This window comes from Apodemus sylvaticus, chromosome 14 (genome assembly GCF_947179515.1).
Source record: "Apodemus sylvaticus chromosome 14, mApoSyl1.1, whole genome shotgun sequence".
Lineage (NCBI taxonomy): Eukaryota > Metazoa > Chordata > Mammalia > Rodentia > Muridae > Apodemus > Apodemus sylvaticus.
The window spans coordinates 51079874-51097153 of NC_067485.1; the positions used below are offsets into that span (position 1 = coordinate 51079874).

At 40.3% G+C, this 17280-nt stretch overlaps 1 protein-coding gene across 1 annotated transcript in view; it reads right to left on the reverse strand.

Moving 5' to 3' along the window:
- Nucleotides 1–17280, reverse strand: part of Gli3 (GLI family zinc finger 3) — a 291629-nt gene that overhangs the window by 110428 nt on the left and 163921 nt on the right. Inside the window, exon 4 of the mRNA XM_052157243.1 lies at nt 16437–16542. Within this exon, the coding sequence (XP_052013203.1) occupies nt 16437–16542 (106 nt within the window). The remainder of the gene's footprint in view (nt 1–16436; nt 16543–17280) is intronic.

The following is a 17280-nucleotide window of genomic DNA, read 5'->3' on the forward strand; positions in this document are numbered from 1 at the left end:
TGCAGAGGCCATGGAGGGATGTTTCTTACTGGCTTGCTTCCCCTGGCTTGCTCAGTCTGCTCTCTTATAGAACCCAAGAATACCAGCCCAGGGATGGCACCACCCACAAGGGGCCCTCCCACCTTGCTCACCAAGAGAGAAAATGCCCCACAGCTGGATCTCATGGAGGCCCTTGCCCAAATGAACCTCCTTTCTCTGTGATAACACCAGCCTATGTCAAGTTGACACACAAACCAGCCAGTACACCATCTAAGAGATAACTATAGCTAGGAACCTTCTGACATTTGTCTAGGTGCCACATCCTCATGATAATGAAGAAGCATATTTTACAGAAAAGCTGAGTTTCAGTCATGACAACTACTAACTGTAAGAGGAAAATGACTCCAGGAAGACATTTTTATCTGGACAGAGGAGCACTGGAGCACATATGGACCAACAGAGAGCATGACAGCATGCAGGAGACATGCAAAAGCTCAAACCAGACAAGAATCTCACATAAAGGAAAGGAGCCTGGTGCAAACTCCCACCCCAGCCAAGAAAATATTTACAAATAGCTATTAGGAGGCGAGCCGGGGAAAATCTGTCTTCTTCAGAGGACTAGCACTGGCAGTATCAATCACGCTCCACTGTACTGCCCCACGCTCAGGAGCAGCTGGCCAACAGAACTAGTACGCTGTGCTTTTTACTGGCTTTTTCTTTTGTTTTTTGTTTGTTTGACTTAAGAGAGGGAATAAAGTTGTGTGGGTAAGAAAGGGTACAGATCTAGGAGGACTTGAGGGATACTAAAGAATATGATAAAAATATGCAAAGTTTATAAAAGGCATTAAAAAATAACTCATTCCTGAACAGAACACCAATAGCTTATGCTCTAAAATCAAGAATTGACAAATGGGACTTCATAAAATTACAAAGTTTCTGTAAGGCAAAGGACACCATCAAAAGGACAAATTGGCAACCAACAAATTGGGAAAAGATCTTCACCAACCCTACATCAGATAGAGGGCTCATATCCAATATATACAAAGAACTCAAGAAGTTAGACCCCAGAATATCAAATAACCCTATTAAAAATGGGGTACAGAGTTAAACAAAGAATTTTCACCTGAAGAACTTCGGATGGATAAGAAGCATCTTAAAAAATGCTCAACTTCATTAGTCATTAGGGAAATGCAAATCAAAACATGCCTGAGATTTCACCTTACACCAGTCAGAATGACTAAGATTAAAAATTCAGGAGACAGCAGGTGTTGGCAAGGATGTGGAGAAAGAGGAACACTCCTCCACTGCTGGTGGGGTTGCAAATTGGTACAACCACTCTGGAAATCAGTCTGGTGGTTCCTCAGAAAACTGGGCACATCACTTCTGAAAATTCCTGCTATACCACTCCTGGGTATATACCCAGAGGATTCCCCATCATGTAATAAGAATACATGCTCCACTATGTTCATAGCAGCCCTATTTATAATTGCCAGAAGCTGGAAAGGACCCAGGTATCTCTCAATGGAAGAATGGATCCAAAAACTGTGGTATATATACACAATAGGGTACTATTTAGCCATTAGAAACAATGAATTCATGAAGTTCTTAGACAAATGGATGGAGCTAGAGAACATCATACTAAGTGAAGTAACCCAGTATCAAAAGATCAATCATAGTATGCACTCACTAATAAGTGTATATTAGCCTAGAAAATTGGAATACCCAAAACATAATCCACACATCAAATGAGGTACAAGAACAGAGGAGTGGCCCCTGGTTCTGGAAAGACTCAGTGTAGCAGTATAGGGCAAAACCAGAACAGGGAAGTGGGAATGGGTGGATGGGAAAACCGGGCCAGGGAAGCGGGCCTATGTGACTTTCGGGGAGTGGGGGACAGAAAACGGGAAATCATTTGAAATGTAAATAAAAAATATATTGAATAAAAAATACTGAGAAAAAAAAACAAACCTCATTCCACAGTGGTACATTTATCTGGATGACTAAGTGATTTTAGACAAGTAGATATTTTTTAAAACCCCAGAAGCAATAACCTTGGATTTGTTTTGTGTGAGAAGTCACTTTGGCTACAGAGATCCATAAAACCACAATTCTAGAGTCCAAGAAATTAATCCTGGCCTCGTGTTGAGCCTACTTTCATACTTAAAGGAAAGACTGTCACACAGAAGTCAGGTTTATGAGGACTTCTGAGCCAGAAGAGCGAGGCTCCATCGTTAATCAGAAAATGGGTTCTCCATTTCCTTTCTTCCTCAGTGTGGCTGCACTGCCATCTTTGTGGCTACTGATGTCCTCTCTGGGGCACCCTCTTGCTCTGCTTTGATGTCATTTCCCAAAGAGATGATAGGGTGGGGCTTTATGCTGATGAGGCCTGATGGTGATTGATTAGAAGAATGGGACCATCAGCCAAACAAAGCTTCAGTGTGGAGGCCAGGAGCTCACCCTGCAGCAGAGCTTCACACCGAGTTCCCAGCTATTACATATTTTTATATTAACAGTGTTCCCTACCCAGGTTTGTACAGTTTATCTTTATTCTTTCAAATCCTGAAACTGCTTCAATAAGAGAGACAGGTTTATATATAAGAAACACACACACACACACACACACACACACACACACACACACACACACTACTAAGCCTGAACTTTTAGGGGAAATTGAAGAGGCTTTGTGTCAAGTATGACTAAATCCAGCCTTTCCATATCAAACCTCTGCTAGAAAATTACTGTGTGGATGATAAGGCAAAAAGATATAATAAAAAGTGACTCTACTCAATTTACACTGCAATATTGGTATGACTGAATATTTTTCATTCAGGTGCCTGATAAAATCGCTAAACTGTATTGCAGATAAATAAAGGAGGCTTCTGTCAAGAATAAACACCATTAATCATGAAGCCTTACCCTCTCAGAGCGTGCGCTATGCATCCTCACAAATACTCCGCACAGTCATCTCGCTGTACACGCTTTCTTCTTCATCCCCTGCCAGGTGGAGGGACCCCTCGTTTTTCATTTTCTAAGATGTAGCCAGCAGAAACATTCTGAAATGTTCTCTCTATACTTTAACTTTGTAATTTTCCAAGTAAGGTCATTACTGTGTAATTTAGCAAACGGTAGCTGAGATCTTACTGGGGAATAAAAACATTTATTATTATTTTTTTCTAAAGAACAAACAAGGATATGTTTTCAACTCTAAAATGACATTATCTTAAAGATTCAGGATATTGAGAAATATTTTTGTATCCCTTTCAGGTTTTGCTTTAATTTTAAAAGAACTCTAAAAGCCTTTCTCAAATATAGTCTTTCTTTTAAAAGCTTTTGGTCACTATAGTCCATTCCTGCATGCTACTTCACCAATAAAAACAAACTACAGCTTATAAAATATGCCACAATTTCTAAGTTCTAGGGTCAGGGGAAAGATGCAGAACTGCAAACACATGAGTTAAGTTTATGATTAGATATGTATCAGGCAGTCTACCATTGGCCAAATCTCTGTGTTGTGTGAGACGTTAGGTGTTCTATGTGCTGGAGTAAAATCAAGACTGTCGCGTACACATAAGTAACAATAACTAACATAAGTACTGTAACAAAGCAAACAAAAAATACAGGTTAAAAGAAAAACAAACAAACAAATAAACAGGCTAAGCCTGTGAGAACATTGGCACAGCTTAGCTTGTGCAGTTTCCTCCTGGCCAAGCCTGACAACCTGAGTCTGATGAGTTCCTACACCATGTTGTCTTTTGATATACACATGTATGTCTAGATGTATACACAGACAGACAGAAAGACAGACACATGTAATTTTAAAGAATTGTCTGGAATTTTGCATTTTTTTAATTTTGCCAATAAAAATTTTAATCAAACCCTGTCTCGAACCCCCCCCCCCAATAATCAAGCAATCCATCATATTTCACCACACAGACACTGAAAAAGCACTCTTCCACTATGAATATTCATTTATCATTACTTGGGATACCTTTCTCTCCCTACCTAATATCTTTCTCAAATTTTAAAATTATTTTATCCTTTGAAATGCGTAGGTATATATAATGCATCTTAATGATATGTATATACCAGTCACATATATAACATACATATATTAATACATATAATGTATCTTCATTATATCTATTCCCATTCTTAACTCCGAGAAATTTGTTCTTAAGGTAGCTGAATTTTGGAAACTGTATAACTATCCCATTGATATCTGCAGTGAAATGCAATGCATTAGATCAATTAAACCTAATTTGAATTCATAATTTGAATTTAAACATATTCTTCTCTGTTCCACCTATAAGTTATGCTTCAGGAAAAATAATACACAGAAGAGAAGGAAATAGCCTTGGGTAAGACAGCTGCATACTTTCTATGTTTATTATTTCCACAGAGAAGACAATGGCACTTTTGTACATAAGGGCAAGATTTACAAGTATAAATGTCTAAAATTCAAAAATAAAAATCAATGAGATAGCTCAGAAATGTGGCTTTCGCTTACATGGAGTGGACACCCCCACCCCACACACACAGCTGACACTTACTAATTGGACATGAGGAGAGGGCAAACCTACACTATCAGCCTTCTCCACATTCAAAGGAAAGCAAGGGGCTTAGCAGCTCTTCCTTCATTGATCTTAAAGCTAATAATGACTGCAGAATAGCCAAGTTACAAACTTGAATGAACCTAGACTCTCCTCGCTAATGGCATTTAAAACATGTCTTTAGGTCCCCACGTTAGTCATTCAGCAAGTATTCTTGGCAAAGACCTCGGGCAGATGGAAGCTATAGACTGAACACACAGGCCAGAGTCAAATTGCCTGGAAGAACTAGGAGACTTGTGGCTCTGAGGAATGCAATTCATGCAGAAAAGCTCTGTCAGAGCAGGGCCAGGGAACCTTGCAGGAAGAAAGCAAAATAAACAGTTCAACAAAGACAACAAAGACTGGCCAATGGCCTTTTCTAAAACTTGAGTACACTGAGACTTCAGTGGGTGCCTACAAAAAGACTGCATCAAAGAAGACCCTTGCTAAGCAAACAGACCAAGGATGGAGGCTTCCCTCCCTCTACACACTGGGGGAGGGGCTGCACTCTGCCTTTCCTTCCCATTCAAGGTCTATTTCTTCTAAGGGAAATGTCTCCTCCCCACAAATGGAAGCAGCAAACAGTGACCCGCACAACCCAAGTCTATCCCTAGGCTGAAAATTGGAAAGGTGAAGAACTCAGCCCACGTTCATTATAATGCAATGCACATTTGTTTCAGATTACAAAAGTAAGTCACAAAAGGGAGCCCAGGAAGGAAGCAGTCAGGTTAAATCCCTACAGCCTGATGCCTACCTTTTATGAATGAGGAGCACTCCTGAAATGCTCAAGGACTCTTAGAAAGAGTGTACAAAATCCATAACTGTGTCACTTTTGCATTGGTGTACTTCAAACACCAAGGCACAGAGAAGCTTCTTGCAGCACGCTGTCCCTTCTTTAGTACCAAATTCCATCTATTCCCAATGAATCCTGAATTGGGGACCCTTTCCTCTATGCAATGGCTGCATGTGATGCTGCATGTCTAAAGACCAGAATCAGAGGAGCCCAGAGTTTGGTCATTTAAATAAGATTAAAACACTTCAAGCTGGCTTTACTTTTCCTGACTACTTTCCTTAAAATAGATGATTATGCAGGCTTTTACTGCCAGGTCTTAAGGAATAATTACCATAAAAAAAGTGAACAGGATTGTGTATACTCTGTGTGTGTGTGTGTGTGTGTGTGTGTGTGTGTGTGTAGAGTTATATAATAACCTGTAAGATAGCAATAACCACACCTAACATGGGAGGTCACACAGCACTAATAATCCAAAGTAAGTTTAAATTAATCACTGTTGTTCCATCAGATAAGAGGTGAAGATTCAGAGTAACCACTAGAAGTCAGATCACCTGTTGTTACTCAGGTTTGTAAACTTGTTCTTAGAAATTCCCCCAGATGGTTACAATGCATGCTGAAAACCGTTCAGGCTAGGAATATGGGGATTTTGTTCTTTTGAGAATCTGTAGTTTTTAGTCTATCAATAAAAAGTAGCTTACAGTAAACTAGCAAGGTTTTCCCTGTGCATAAGGTAAACCGGAGTAACAAGACTCCATGATTTCTCATGTAAGTGCGGAGGAATCACTTTCTCGTCCTCTCCACCCTGGCCCATACAAGAGGACATACTGCTCCCTTAGGCATTTGGCAGGATTTAGATATTATCAGAATGCATTTCAATAAATATATAACTCTTCTTTAGTGTCTAACTTATTCCCAGGAAGTAAAAGATGCATGCACCCATGTGACATAAGTCCTGTAAGCTAAGCCATTGATACTTGAGGTGGCTCAAACCAGGTCCCCAGGCACCTTAGAAACAATTTACAGATGTTAGTCAGCAGTGAAGGACCTTCCACAGGGGGACCTTTTAAAATGCATGTTGTCACCCTTTCTGTGAGTCAGTATGTCTGTCTCTCCTGCTCCACACAGATTTCTGAGTATTGAGGGGCTGGTGTGATAAAGACATTCCATTTAGGACTCAATGCTCCAAAGTCGCCTCATTGTCCAGCTGAAGGTCTCCATGTTAATACCCACCAATAGCAGGAAGCTTAGCCAGACAAAACCCCAGCAGGGGGGGTGGGCACAAAGCTCCACCCCTGACCCAAGAAGCCATTTGCAATTGATACCTGCTGGGAGAGGGAACAGCAGTTTTTGTCCAGTGGCGGGAGGCTGGCTTTAACCTCAAGCTCAGGAGTAGTTAGCCAACACAAAATACTCTTCAGGTTTTTCTTTTATTTTTAATGTGATTTTTTTTTTTTGTTTATTTTGTTATAGCTAGATGTTTTCAGTCTTTCCTTCCTTCTTTTGTCCCCCTTTTTCTTTCTTTCCTTCTTTCCTTTCTTCCTTCCTTTCCTAGAAAAGTGAAATTCATTCCAGCTTTCGCTCAGCTCTTTAGACTGAAGCTTCTGTCCCTCTAACAGTCCCAAGTGGGAACTTCATGTTATGGAGACAAAAAGGACAGAGGACTCAGGCCACAGAGATGGCTCAGACACTGGCTAGCTTTCATAGTGCTGTGGGTAAAATGCAAACGACCGGAGGGGAAAACCATATGGCCTGACAAACCATATCCTCTGGTGTAATAGTGACACATACATTTTGGAAGCTTCCGATTAGATTTAAACTCCACACACAAGATGAAACCCATACCAGGTCCCATTAGCAAGCTGAGAACCTATGGCCAGACAAGTCATAGCCCTTAAGGGAAAGCCTAACTACTATTTAAAGATTTACTTGTTATATGTAAGTACACTGTAGCTGTCTTTAGACACCACAGAAGAGGGCATCAGATCTCATTATGGATGGCTGTGAGCCACCATGTGGTTGCTGAGATTTGAATTCAGAACCTTTGAAAGAGTGGTCAGTGCTCTTAACTGCTGAGCCATCTCTCCAGCCCGAGCCTAACTACTACTATGCTGCTAAATGGACAGAGCATTAAACAGACTCCTAAAAGGCTTACTGCAAGTCTCATCTGAGAAGCTTCATTTTGCAGTAAATAATATTTACCTAAAGACCCACAGCTGGCCATTTGGTAGAGAGTAAGACTTCAGAATGTTCAGCACTAAAGAAAACATAACTGTCCTCCCCAGACCCACCTACCCCTCCAAGGTTCAAGGATCACTGTAGAAACAGGGATGGAAAGAGTAGAAATAGAAGCAGTGGATGACTATAAGGTAACAGCTTCTTCTGGACAGAGCAGGGCAGCTGCACTCCTGAATTCAGAGCATTTGCAACAGCAGACTAAACCCTGAGCAAGCCCAAACCAGACTAAATCCCAGCATGGAGCCAGGAGTTGGGCACATAATCCCACCTCTCCACGTGAAACTACTAGCAACTGTTAGCTGTGGGACAAGGATGCAGTCTTCTTTAAGATAAGAGTGTGTAGCTCCTGGGGAGGAGGGGAGACAAAGCTGAAAGGGGGGGGGGTGAATCTAGGAAGAGTTAGGCAAGGAATGTGAACATGATCCAAATGCACTATACAGAACTCTCAAAGAACTAATAAAGTTTCCAAATGAAAAGAAGCACAAAGTAGCCGGGCGGTGGTGGCACACGCCTGAAATCCCAGCACTTGGGAGGCAGAGGCAGGCGGATTTCTGAGTTCGAGGCCAGCCTGGTCTACAGAGTGAGTTCCAGGACAGCCAGGGCTACACAGAGAAACCCTATCTAAAAAAAAAACCAAAAACAAAAAAAGAAAGAAAAAAAAGCGCAAAGTAAGGCAGTAAGGCGTGATCACAAGCTCCGGCTTTACACTTGGTGTTTTCCCCACATCAGAGTTGATTGTCGTTGGCTGTGCTCCTCCAAGTTGGTTCACTGTTACTCTTCCAGCTAAGTCAAAGCACTCAAAGGAAAGGCCCACGCCTGTTCTGGGAGGCCTTTGGAACAGATTATATCAGAAAGAAAAATGGCAAAGATTATGTTCTAAAAATTTCCCAGCATGGTTATCTGGCAAATGTGTAAAAAGACACTATCTAACATTCTATCCTGCTCACTCTTCGCAGTGATAACAGATCATCTGAGAGGTGAAAATCCAGCTAATTTGGCATATTGTATTCAGAATTCACAAGCCATTCCTTGAAACATATCTGCTAACATTTTATTTGCTGGTAAATGAACCTCCCTGGGGACAGGTATAGGGATACAGCAGTAACAAGAATGACTGCCAGGCAGCCCTGGGCCCTTGCTTCCCTGGGGAAAGGGTAGACATGGACCTGCTGAGTGCCTGGAGGAAGCCACCTGCTCTAGGATATTGAAAAGTGAGCTCTTATACCTAAGAGAAGGACTGCCACCTAGGAAATGCTGCCCCTCAGGTCTAGGTAGGGCAATATTTGTGATGTAAAACTCCCAAGCATCTTCCTGTAGGGACACATTTTGTTAGAGTTCAATTTTTAAAACTAGTATTTTGAAAAATAAGTAAGATGAATGCAGTAAGTTTCTGTTTTCTTTGAAGCCAGGCTTAACATGAGTGGAAGCATTGTACTCAAAGAAAAAAAGTCGGTTACAGTCCAGTACCTCCCAGGCCCCCACAACAGGTCTGACAACAGCCTCTATAGAGTCGGCAGCTTCCGGTTCAGTGCCTGTGAATGCCTTAGTCAATATCTGCTCCAGAGCATGGTGCTGAGCACAGCACAAAGAACACAGGAATTTTTTCCAAGAAGCCGCCGCTCGGGCTCCGTGAATGTAAGCTGTAATTAGGGCCCGCTTTCTCCGCAACTGAAGAACAGATTCAATATTTCAGTCATTAGAAATCCCGCAAAGCTGAGAAGTATTACACCCTTTGAATGCAACCTGTTTTGTGTTCATTTCTTAATGTAAAGAAAAATGTGTGTTGGCTGATCAGAATGTATGCTGCCTACCCATTACGATTTTAAATGTTTAGGAGATGACCTCAATCATATGTTCAAGCCAATGGTAGTGGCTGACAGTGAAGGTCTGTGATAAATAAGCCCTGACAGTGTTAAATGTTTCTGCTTATTTTCAAAAACTGCAACCAAATGTTTAGACCTTTTTTTTTCAACTGAGATGACATGTACAATGAAAAATCTTGGTAACAGTGTGAAAATTGCTGAAGGATCCTGTAGAGTACAATGTGTGATGATAGTCACAGCAGAAAACAGAGTGATGCTGGAGAGGGCTGCTATCTATCTGAGGCTGGCACAGGTAGCATCCGGGGTCCCCACGTACTTTCAATGTTGATGTTACTCCCCTGTGCCCTAAAGTTGCTTAGAAACAGTGCACAGTGGATGTCACTGTACTCCAATAAAACTGCACTTAGAAATACAGTGGACCAGGCGTAGCAGCTCAGGTGCCAAACACTAATTAGGGTGGTGGTTCCCAGCAGGAGTCTGGTAAGAAGACATCCAAGCAGGAAGAAGTGAGGAAGCAAGCATGAATATCTAAAGAAAAAAGGGCTCCAAGAAAATAAACACTGGACAGGAGTTAACAAGGCTTGAATTGTATTGGACATTCAGAATAAGTGCTAGCTACTTACACATGCTTCAGTGCAGTCTTCTCAAATGTAATTAGGAATGCCACACCTGTGGCTGGATATGTAAACTGCCCCATAAGCTTCTACAGCCATATACACTGAAGTCTAAATCTTAACTCGAAAACCTGAATATGTACGTGGCTTCTATAACACTTCTGCAGAGTGTCGTGCATTCATTTCAGCATGTTGCAGGAGCCAGGTGTTGATAGAATTAACTAAGTAAAATGCAGGCTTGCAAAGTATATGGTATTCATTTTTAATAACAGAGCAAAGCAGCATGGGCAAGGAATGTAGACCCCAATCCCTGAACTAAAATACAGGTGTAACCTACTGCAAAAGCTGTATGTGTTCTTATGTTTAGATGTCTATAAGCTTAAAATGGGGCTAATTATAAAGCCTCTATCATGGGCTTGGGGAAAATATCACAGTAGACAATTATGGAGTCTTAAAATTGTGCTTAACATACAGTAAGTTATCAGCATTAGTTGTGGTCATTATTATGTATTGTGTCTATCATAAACTTGTTTCTTTTATCCATGAAATTCTGGTATTTGTAATATTTATGCCCAATTACAATATATATGCAAATACATAGATATATGAACACCCATGAGAAGGAGTAGGTGCTGATACTTCTGGAAGATGCTAAGATGAACACATGATGATCTGGAGACATGTTATAAAAGTCACATACACATTCAGGCTTTTGAGTTAAAAATTTTTTATTGCGAGAAAACTTAGACATCAGTGTGCAACGCTGTAGAATGTGTGTGTGTGTGTGTGTGTGTGTGTGTGTATGTTCCAATTGCAAGGACACTTTAGTAGCTGATTTACTATCAAGAAATCAGCCTGGCTATGGGAAGCTTTACCATTGTAATAGGAACTCTTAAGAGAAATGTAGCAATCAAGCATTTTGGATCTTTCACTCCTGAGTGTGCAAGCTTTGTTGGCATGAGGAAACATATTCTAACAACAGGAAGCAAATGAAAAAGAAAAGAAAAAGGGAAAAGTGACGGCAGCAGCCTAAGAAACAGTGGTCCATTCTCATCACGAAATAACCAATTACTTAGGAGCTACAGGTTTGCAGTATAGATTCAGTCTCACATAAGCAAAGAGACATACAGTAGTTGCCTTGAGATATGCAATTATAATCTAATTTTATATCTTTTTTGTGTGAAGATAGTGGTATTTGTGTTGCTACAGTACTCAATGTAATCTGATGTTAGGACACTTAACCAGTCTCAGAGAGTCCTCTATGGTAGATCCAAACACTGGATGATATAAAAATAAATAAATAAATAAATAAATAAATTTGCTGTCCTTTCTTCATTTTAAATTATATTAATATATTCTAGATCAGTTATGCCCCAAATACAAGATTTTGCTAATTCTCCATATCTTAGTCAAGGATTCCCTCAGAGTAAATAGAATGAAACCACTAGTTTGCATAGGCATTCATTTTAGGGGGCCAGGCTGAAAGCTTCTTGTGAGTAAGCATCCCATGCACTTCCAATAAACACGCTGAGCGCCAACAAGACACTGAGCTCAGTGGAGCAGGCAGACTGAGTAGCAGTCTTCATCATCTTCCTACTTTCCTTTCTCTAGATATTTACCATAGCGTAGTTATCTTTTCTTGCACTTCCTCTCTCTCTGGGAAGTAATGAATGCAATCATTCTCCAACCTTGCTGCTCATCTTCTGCTCTCAAGCCTAAAAGGCTATGTAATCACAAGGGCAAAACCGTCCTTGCCCCAGTGTACCCTGTGTCATAGCTGCTGTTAAAGCTCTTCCATGCCCTCCTCTCTGAGCAGCATGAGGCAGGCAGTTCCTCTTCCTTCCCTCAAGGGATTGCAGTGAGTTGGGCAGTCTCCATGTAAGCCACCCTGACTCAAGGAGCAGAGCCAGGAGAGGGCTCATTTCTCATTGGACCATAAAGGTAAAGCAGCTTTTCTAATGGGAATTAGTACAGTGGAGGTGAAGCTCAGGAGCGTCTGCATACTAGCTGCAGATGCAGCCTAGTGAGCGGCCATTCTCATCCACTGCACCATGCAAGCACTGCGCTCAGTCCCACAGCCAGAAGATCAGGTCACTGGGACCAGAATTATTGCAATGGATTAATAACTAAAGACTCAGCGTTGGAAAATGAATTGTAGATCTCAGTAGAAAGCTACAGGAGAGTCTAATTCATACTGGTGCATGAATGAGAAAAACTTGGCTCAAAGAGTTTTTACAGAATAGACACCAACACGCCCTGGAAACCGTACATGAATGTGAAGGAAATCATACTAGAATTCAAAACACTTTATAATTTGAATTATAATTCTAAAAATACATCATGCCTACTTTTGAAATGAAACATGATCAAATAAGTTCCAGCACTTAAAACATAATGCACACTCAAAATGCACAAACACTCAAAATGCACACACTCAAATGTACACGTACTCAAATGTTCACAAACTCAAAACGCAGTAGCACATTCTTCATGGCTGTAAAAAAAAAAGCAATCACTCAAAAATCTGAGGTATATTCTGGAGGTGTAAGATATAACTGAAGGACTCCCTCCATTTTTAAAGAAGTTTTAAAGCCCCAAAGTAACATGTAGTCTAGAGGGCTTTATTAAGGTCCACAGAATAGAACAGTGTGACCACAGGGCTCTACAGTCCTGTTGTAAACAACTTGAGCCAGCAAACAGAGAGAGGACTGGACAAAAGCCTACCGTTCACTTCTGCAGCGTGTGCCCGGGTTCATTCAGGTTTATCACTGATGCACCAGATGGGCTAAGCTAAGTGGACTTTGGTGATTTTTCTAAATCACTGTGTTGAACTATACATAGAATCGGGGATTATTACAATTTGAGAAAGAGACATCCCAGCTGTCAGTTGAACACATGCATTCAGAACAATTCAGAAGATGAGGGAAATTTTTCTCATATTCAATGCTTAAGAAACTATTTGAACGACATTAGCATGATACAGCCATTGTCCATTTCAGAGAGCGGTTTGATGCGACAACCTAGAGAGATGACACCTACGGCATGACCCACTTATGACCTTCTTAATTTAATTTCATGATTTGGGGCTAAAATAAATATCAATAAATCCTAATATTATTTCTAGTACTGTATTTTAGTCCATTTAAATTTCTAGCCTTGAGCCGCTCTGCCCAACCATAAGCTGTTGACAACATTGGGCCAGCAAGGACGGTAGGCTAAAGGCATTTCCTGCAACAAACCCAGTTTTCACACATAGGCTTACATGTTTCCGTACATATTTATAAGGCTTCTGGGTTATTATTGGGCTATAATTACAGTTGTTCTAACACCTAATAAGCCACAGTTGGAAAAACAAAAGCAGGTTAATTTGTGATTTCCTCTACTCATTCAGAGGCAAATTAAGTGTCAAACAGCTAATACAGAACATATTTCATTTTATGAGATTTTAATTTAATTCTGCACCATATCATTGATGCCTTAATATAGGGTGGTTTATCTAAAAAGAGGAGCAATTTATAAACCTTTTCAATAGAATCTCTAGTGATGGAATATGATAGCATAATTACCACAGTGCCTGGCATCCTTCTGAACACTGGTCTGTCAGCATTTCCATCAATACAGGCCCTTGTTTTTCAGAGACTTATAATTTAGTTTCTAAAGTTGGCACCAGAAGAACAATTGTGTTTACAAAATAATGAGACTATCGCCAAGTTTTATCTTCCTGTAATTAAAATATTCCCTCTCAAAGCTTAGTAAGCTCACTTGATTTCATTTTCTAGAAGACAATAATACAACAAACATTTTGGAATTCAAATTCTGGATAAGATGCTTTTATATTTTACAGTTACTACCGGGAAGGTTTGGGTAAAGGGGCCACATTCACTATCAATACCCTCAGCTTTAACGATCACAGATGTGCCCACACCTAACAAAAGGGGTACAGACAGCTGGGTCATCATGGAGCAAGACCAGAAAAAAATTGGGACCCTTATACATTAACTGTAAGCATTAATTTAGAGACTCAACCTTTGTAGAGTATATACATGAGGGTGTTTTACTGAGCTCTTCCTAAAGCAGAGAGCTTCATTTTAGTGAAGTGCAGGGCCCACATCAGAGGCCATTTTCCAGAGCCTACAGCACAAGTGTGTGGCAAGCTTAAGGCATCCTGATAACTCAGCCACTACTTCAAAGGCTGGACCAGCCTAGCTATCCACTGAGCACCATCTACACGGCTGTCTATCTGTTCATGTGCTGAGCACTTTCCCCAAATACAACTCCTAATGAATTGTATTCATTAGCCAGAAGAAAACAATGTGAAGAGAACACAATGCTAAAAAGGCACGGATCTGACTGCTCTAACTTCCTAGAGTCCATGTCATAATCTCAGTCAGAGCCACCCAGGAATCTACTCAGGCAAGCTGACGTGAGCGATCCCAGGAAACTACAGACATGAGGTGCCATGTTTCACTCCCACAGACACAACATTCTCTCAGAGCCCTCAAGGATTTATTCTCTTGAAACTCAGAATTGTCAACCTGCCTTACATCATGACTCTTTGATAATTATACATGTAGGCTGCACAAGAACAATTTAGTCAATTACTACTTAAATATCTTAAAACTTGGCTGAAAAGAGTCGAAAGCACCGTGACGCTTAGAAACCCCCAGCTCAAAGTCAAAGACAAGCAAAAACCCAAGGCCAACTCTGCTCCTCCACACATCATTTACCTTATCTAGGACACTGCTTTTCCTATGAACTCAAACAGAGCTGAGAACATACAACAGGATTATGGGAAGCTTTGCTGTTCCTATAACTCTGCCAGAGGACCAATAGGTACAGTTTTTAATTGGTTATTCCCTATTTGAATTTACTTACAAGATGAACTATAATAAGCCCAGAGGAAAGAAGAGTTCAGTGTATTGAGCTCAGTTTAAAAAAATTCTCTAGAACATGATTTTTGAAAAAGCGGAAAAACTTTCAGATTTCATAGAACATCTGGTTTAAATTACTTTATCAGAAAAGACTGAGAGGAATTAGCTATCTTTGCCTCTAAGGTCTTGTGTGATCTAGATACAGGATAGAATACCAAGATCTCTGTGGTCCTATCTATACTACAAGACCAGGTGAGCCACAGGTCATCTTGCAAACCCAATTAGGAATGCACTTCCTTTTGTGTAGTAAACCTTCCTTTGGTCCTTGGTCATTATGCACGTGTAGTTTTAGCAGGCTTTAGAACCCTGTAAATACTTGCTTGTACTCCAGTAGAAGTCACAGGAGGAATAAGTCACAACAGTCTGCATTCTCCTTTTGTAAAGACCCACTTCTCCTCCACTGCTTACAGAAGTTCTCAGTGTAGATTTATTACTTACCTCCAGGCAAATCTGAACTGAAATTACAATTCAGTAATGGGAGATGGATCTAAGAACCGGTTGGTAAAATATTATATGTATACTTGGGCATGCAGTTAGGACTGTTAATATCAATTAATTCTGTTCACAGAGGAGGACTTGTTTTAAAACAACTTCATTTTTCTTCAGCATACCATATAATTACACATCTGTAACTAATAGTCAGAGAGATGCAATCTAGCATCTATATAAGCAGCATTATTCTTCAAAGTATTATTAGTATTTTCCTAACTTCACCGTCTCAGAGAGGAAGGTGATTATTACATATGACTACATGTGTACCAAGGCCATTAGCAGGGAACAGCCCCTTCCAGGGAGTGCATCCAATTATTATACTATATGACAGTTTGCTCAAATTTACTGAAGAAGAATATTCTGTTAGTGTATAAATCAATGATTCTTTTTCTTTCCCTTCAATATACTAAATACATTTTATCACCACATTCTTTGCTTTTATCTTATGTGAAACCATGTGTTCAATCACATTTGCCATGGGGGGGGGGGGGTGGTGACATTCCCATCAATCAAGTGACTGTTGGTATATGGACCACGGGGACTCTGAAAATCTTCCATAAACATTTCATTTTGATCCACTGTGATCCTTGGTCAGAACTTTCATGTAACAAAAACATTTAACATGTAGAACTTCAAACCTAAATCACAACCAAGCACATATTGTAAGTGGTAAACTTCCATTAAAGTTTAGCTTTAATGCTTTAATTTTAAGTTTATAACTCACAACTGTCTCTCATCAGCAAAATATTCAGAAAATAGCGGCCTGCTAAACCATATGACAAGCATCCTCAGAAAGCACAGGGTCTGATTCAGTGAATCTAGGAGCAGACAGAGCTTTGCTGTGTCTTAAGAGGAAATCTTACACTGGCTGCTATCACACCTTCAAAGCCCAGAAGACATGCATTAACAAGGAGTCCTGAAGTATAAAAGCCAGAGCTTCTGTCCATTGCATTAATGGGTAACATTTTAATACTTACACATGTAATGGAGGAATAGGAGATGGATCATAATGGTAACGGCCCTCATGATGTCTGGCATCAATTGGTACAGGAGGATGGAAGGCAGGGAAAAGATGAGGAGGGTCTGAAAAGGAAAGAAAGTACACCTTATATAAAACGAATGCTTTGAGATGGCATTTCAGCTGAAGGCAACTTTACTGTACCAAATCTCTTTTAAGAATTTCAAGAGCTGAGACCAGAGAAATGGATCAATGATTAAGAACACTTGCTGCTTTTTCAGAGGGACCCAAGTGTGAATCCTAACATGTCCTCAAAATCGCGTGTAACTGCAGCTCCAAAGGGATGTAACATCTTTGTCTGGCTTCCATGGGAACCTACAGTTCCTGTCTGCTCTTCCACACATCCTGTCCATCTGTTCCTGGGTCCTGTGTGTGTATTCTACTTTTATAGAATCTTCTTACTTGTACCTGTTGTCTTTTAAAATCTAAAAAATGATTTTTTTTTAAAAAAATACTGATCTGCTACGTCAAACAGAACAGAAGGTCAATGTTTTTTTTATAGCTACAAGTATGACTGATATTTAGTACAGATGTTTTGTCCATGTTCCAAGGAATAAAATGAGAAAGCCCAAAACCTGTACATTTGTCACCCGTGCTAAGTGATGTTATAGTAAATATGTCAGCAGATAATTCTTAAATAGTGCTATTGAGCGTTGACAGTCAGCTGTCACAGCAAAGCACTCTTGGGGACTGATATGCACAGCAAGCAAACTTTAGAATGGTACCCAGCTACTTGAAGGATTCTAAAAATTATAATTAGCAGGCTTAAAGGCAAGTCAAAGGAAAGCTTGATGCTTTCCTTT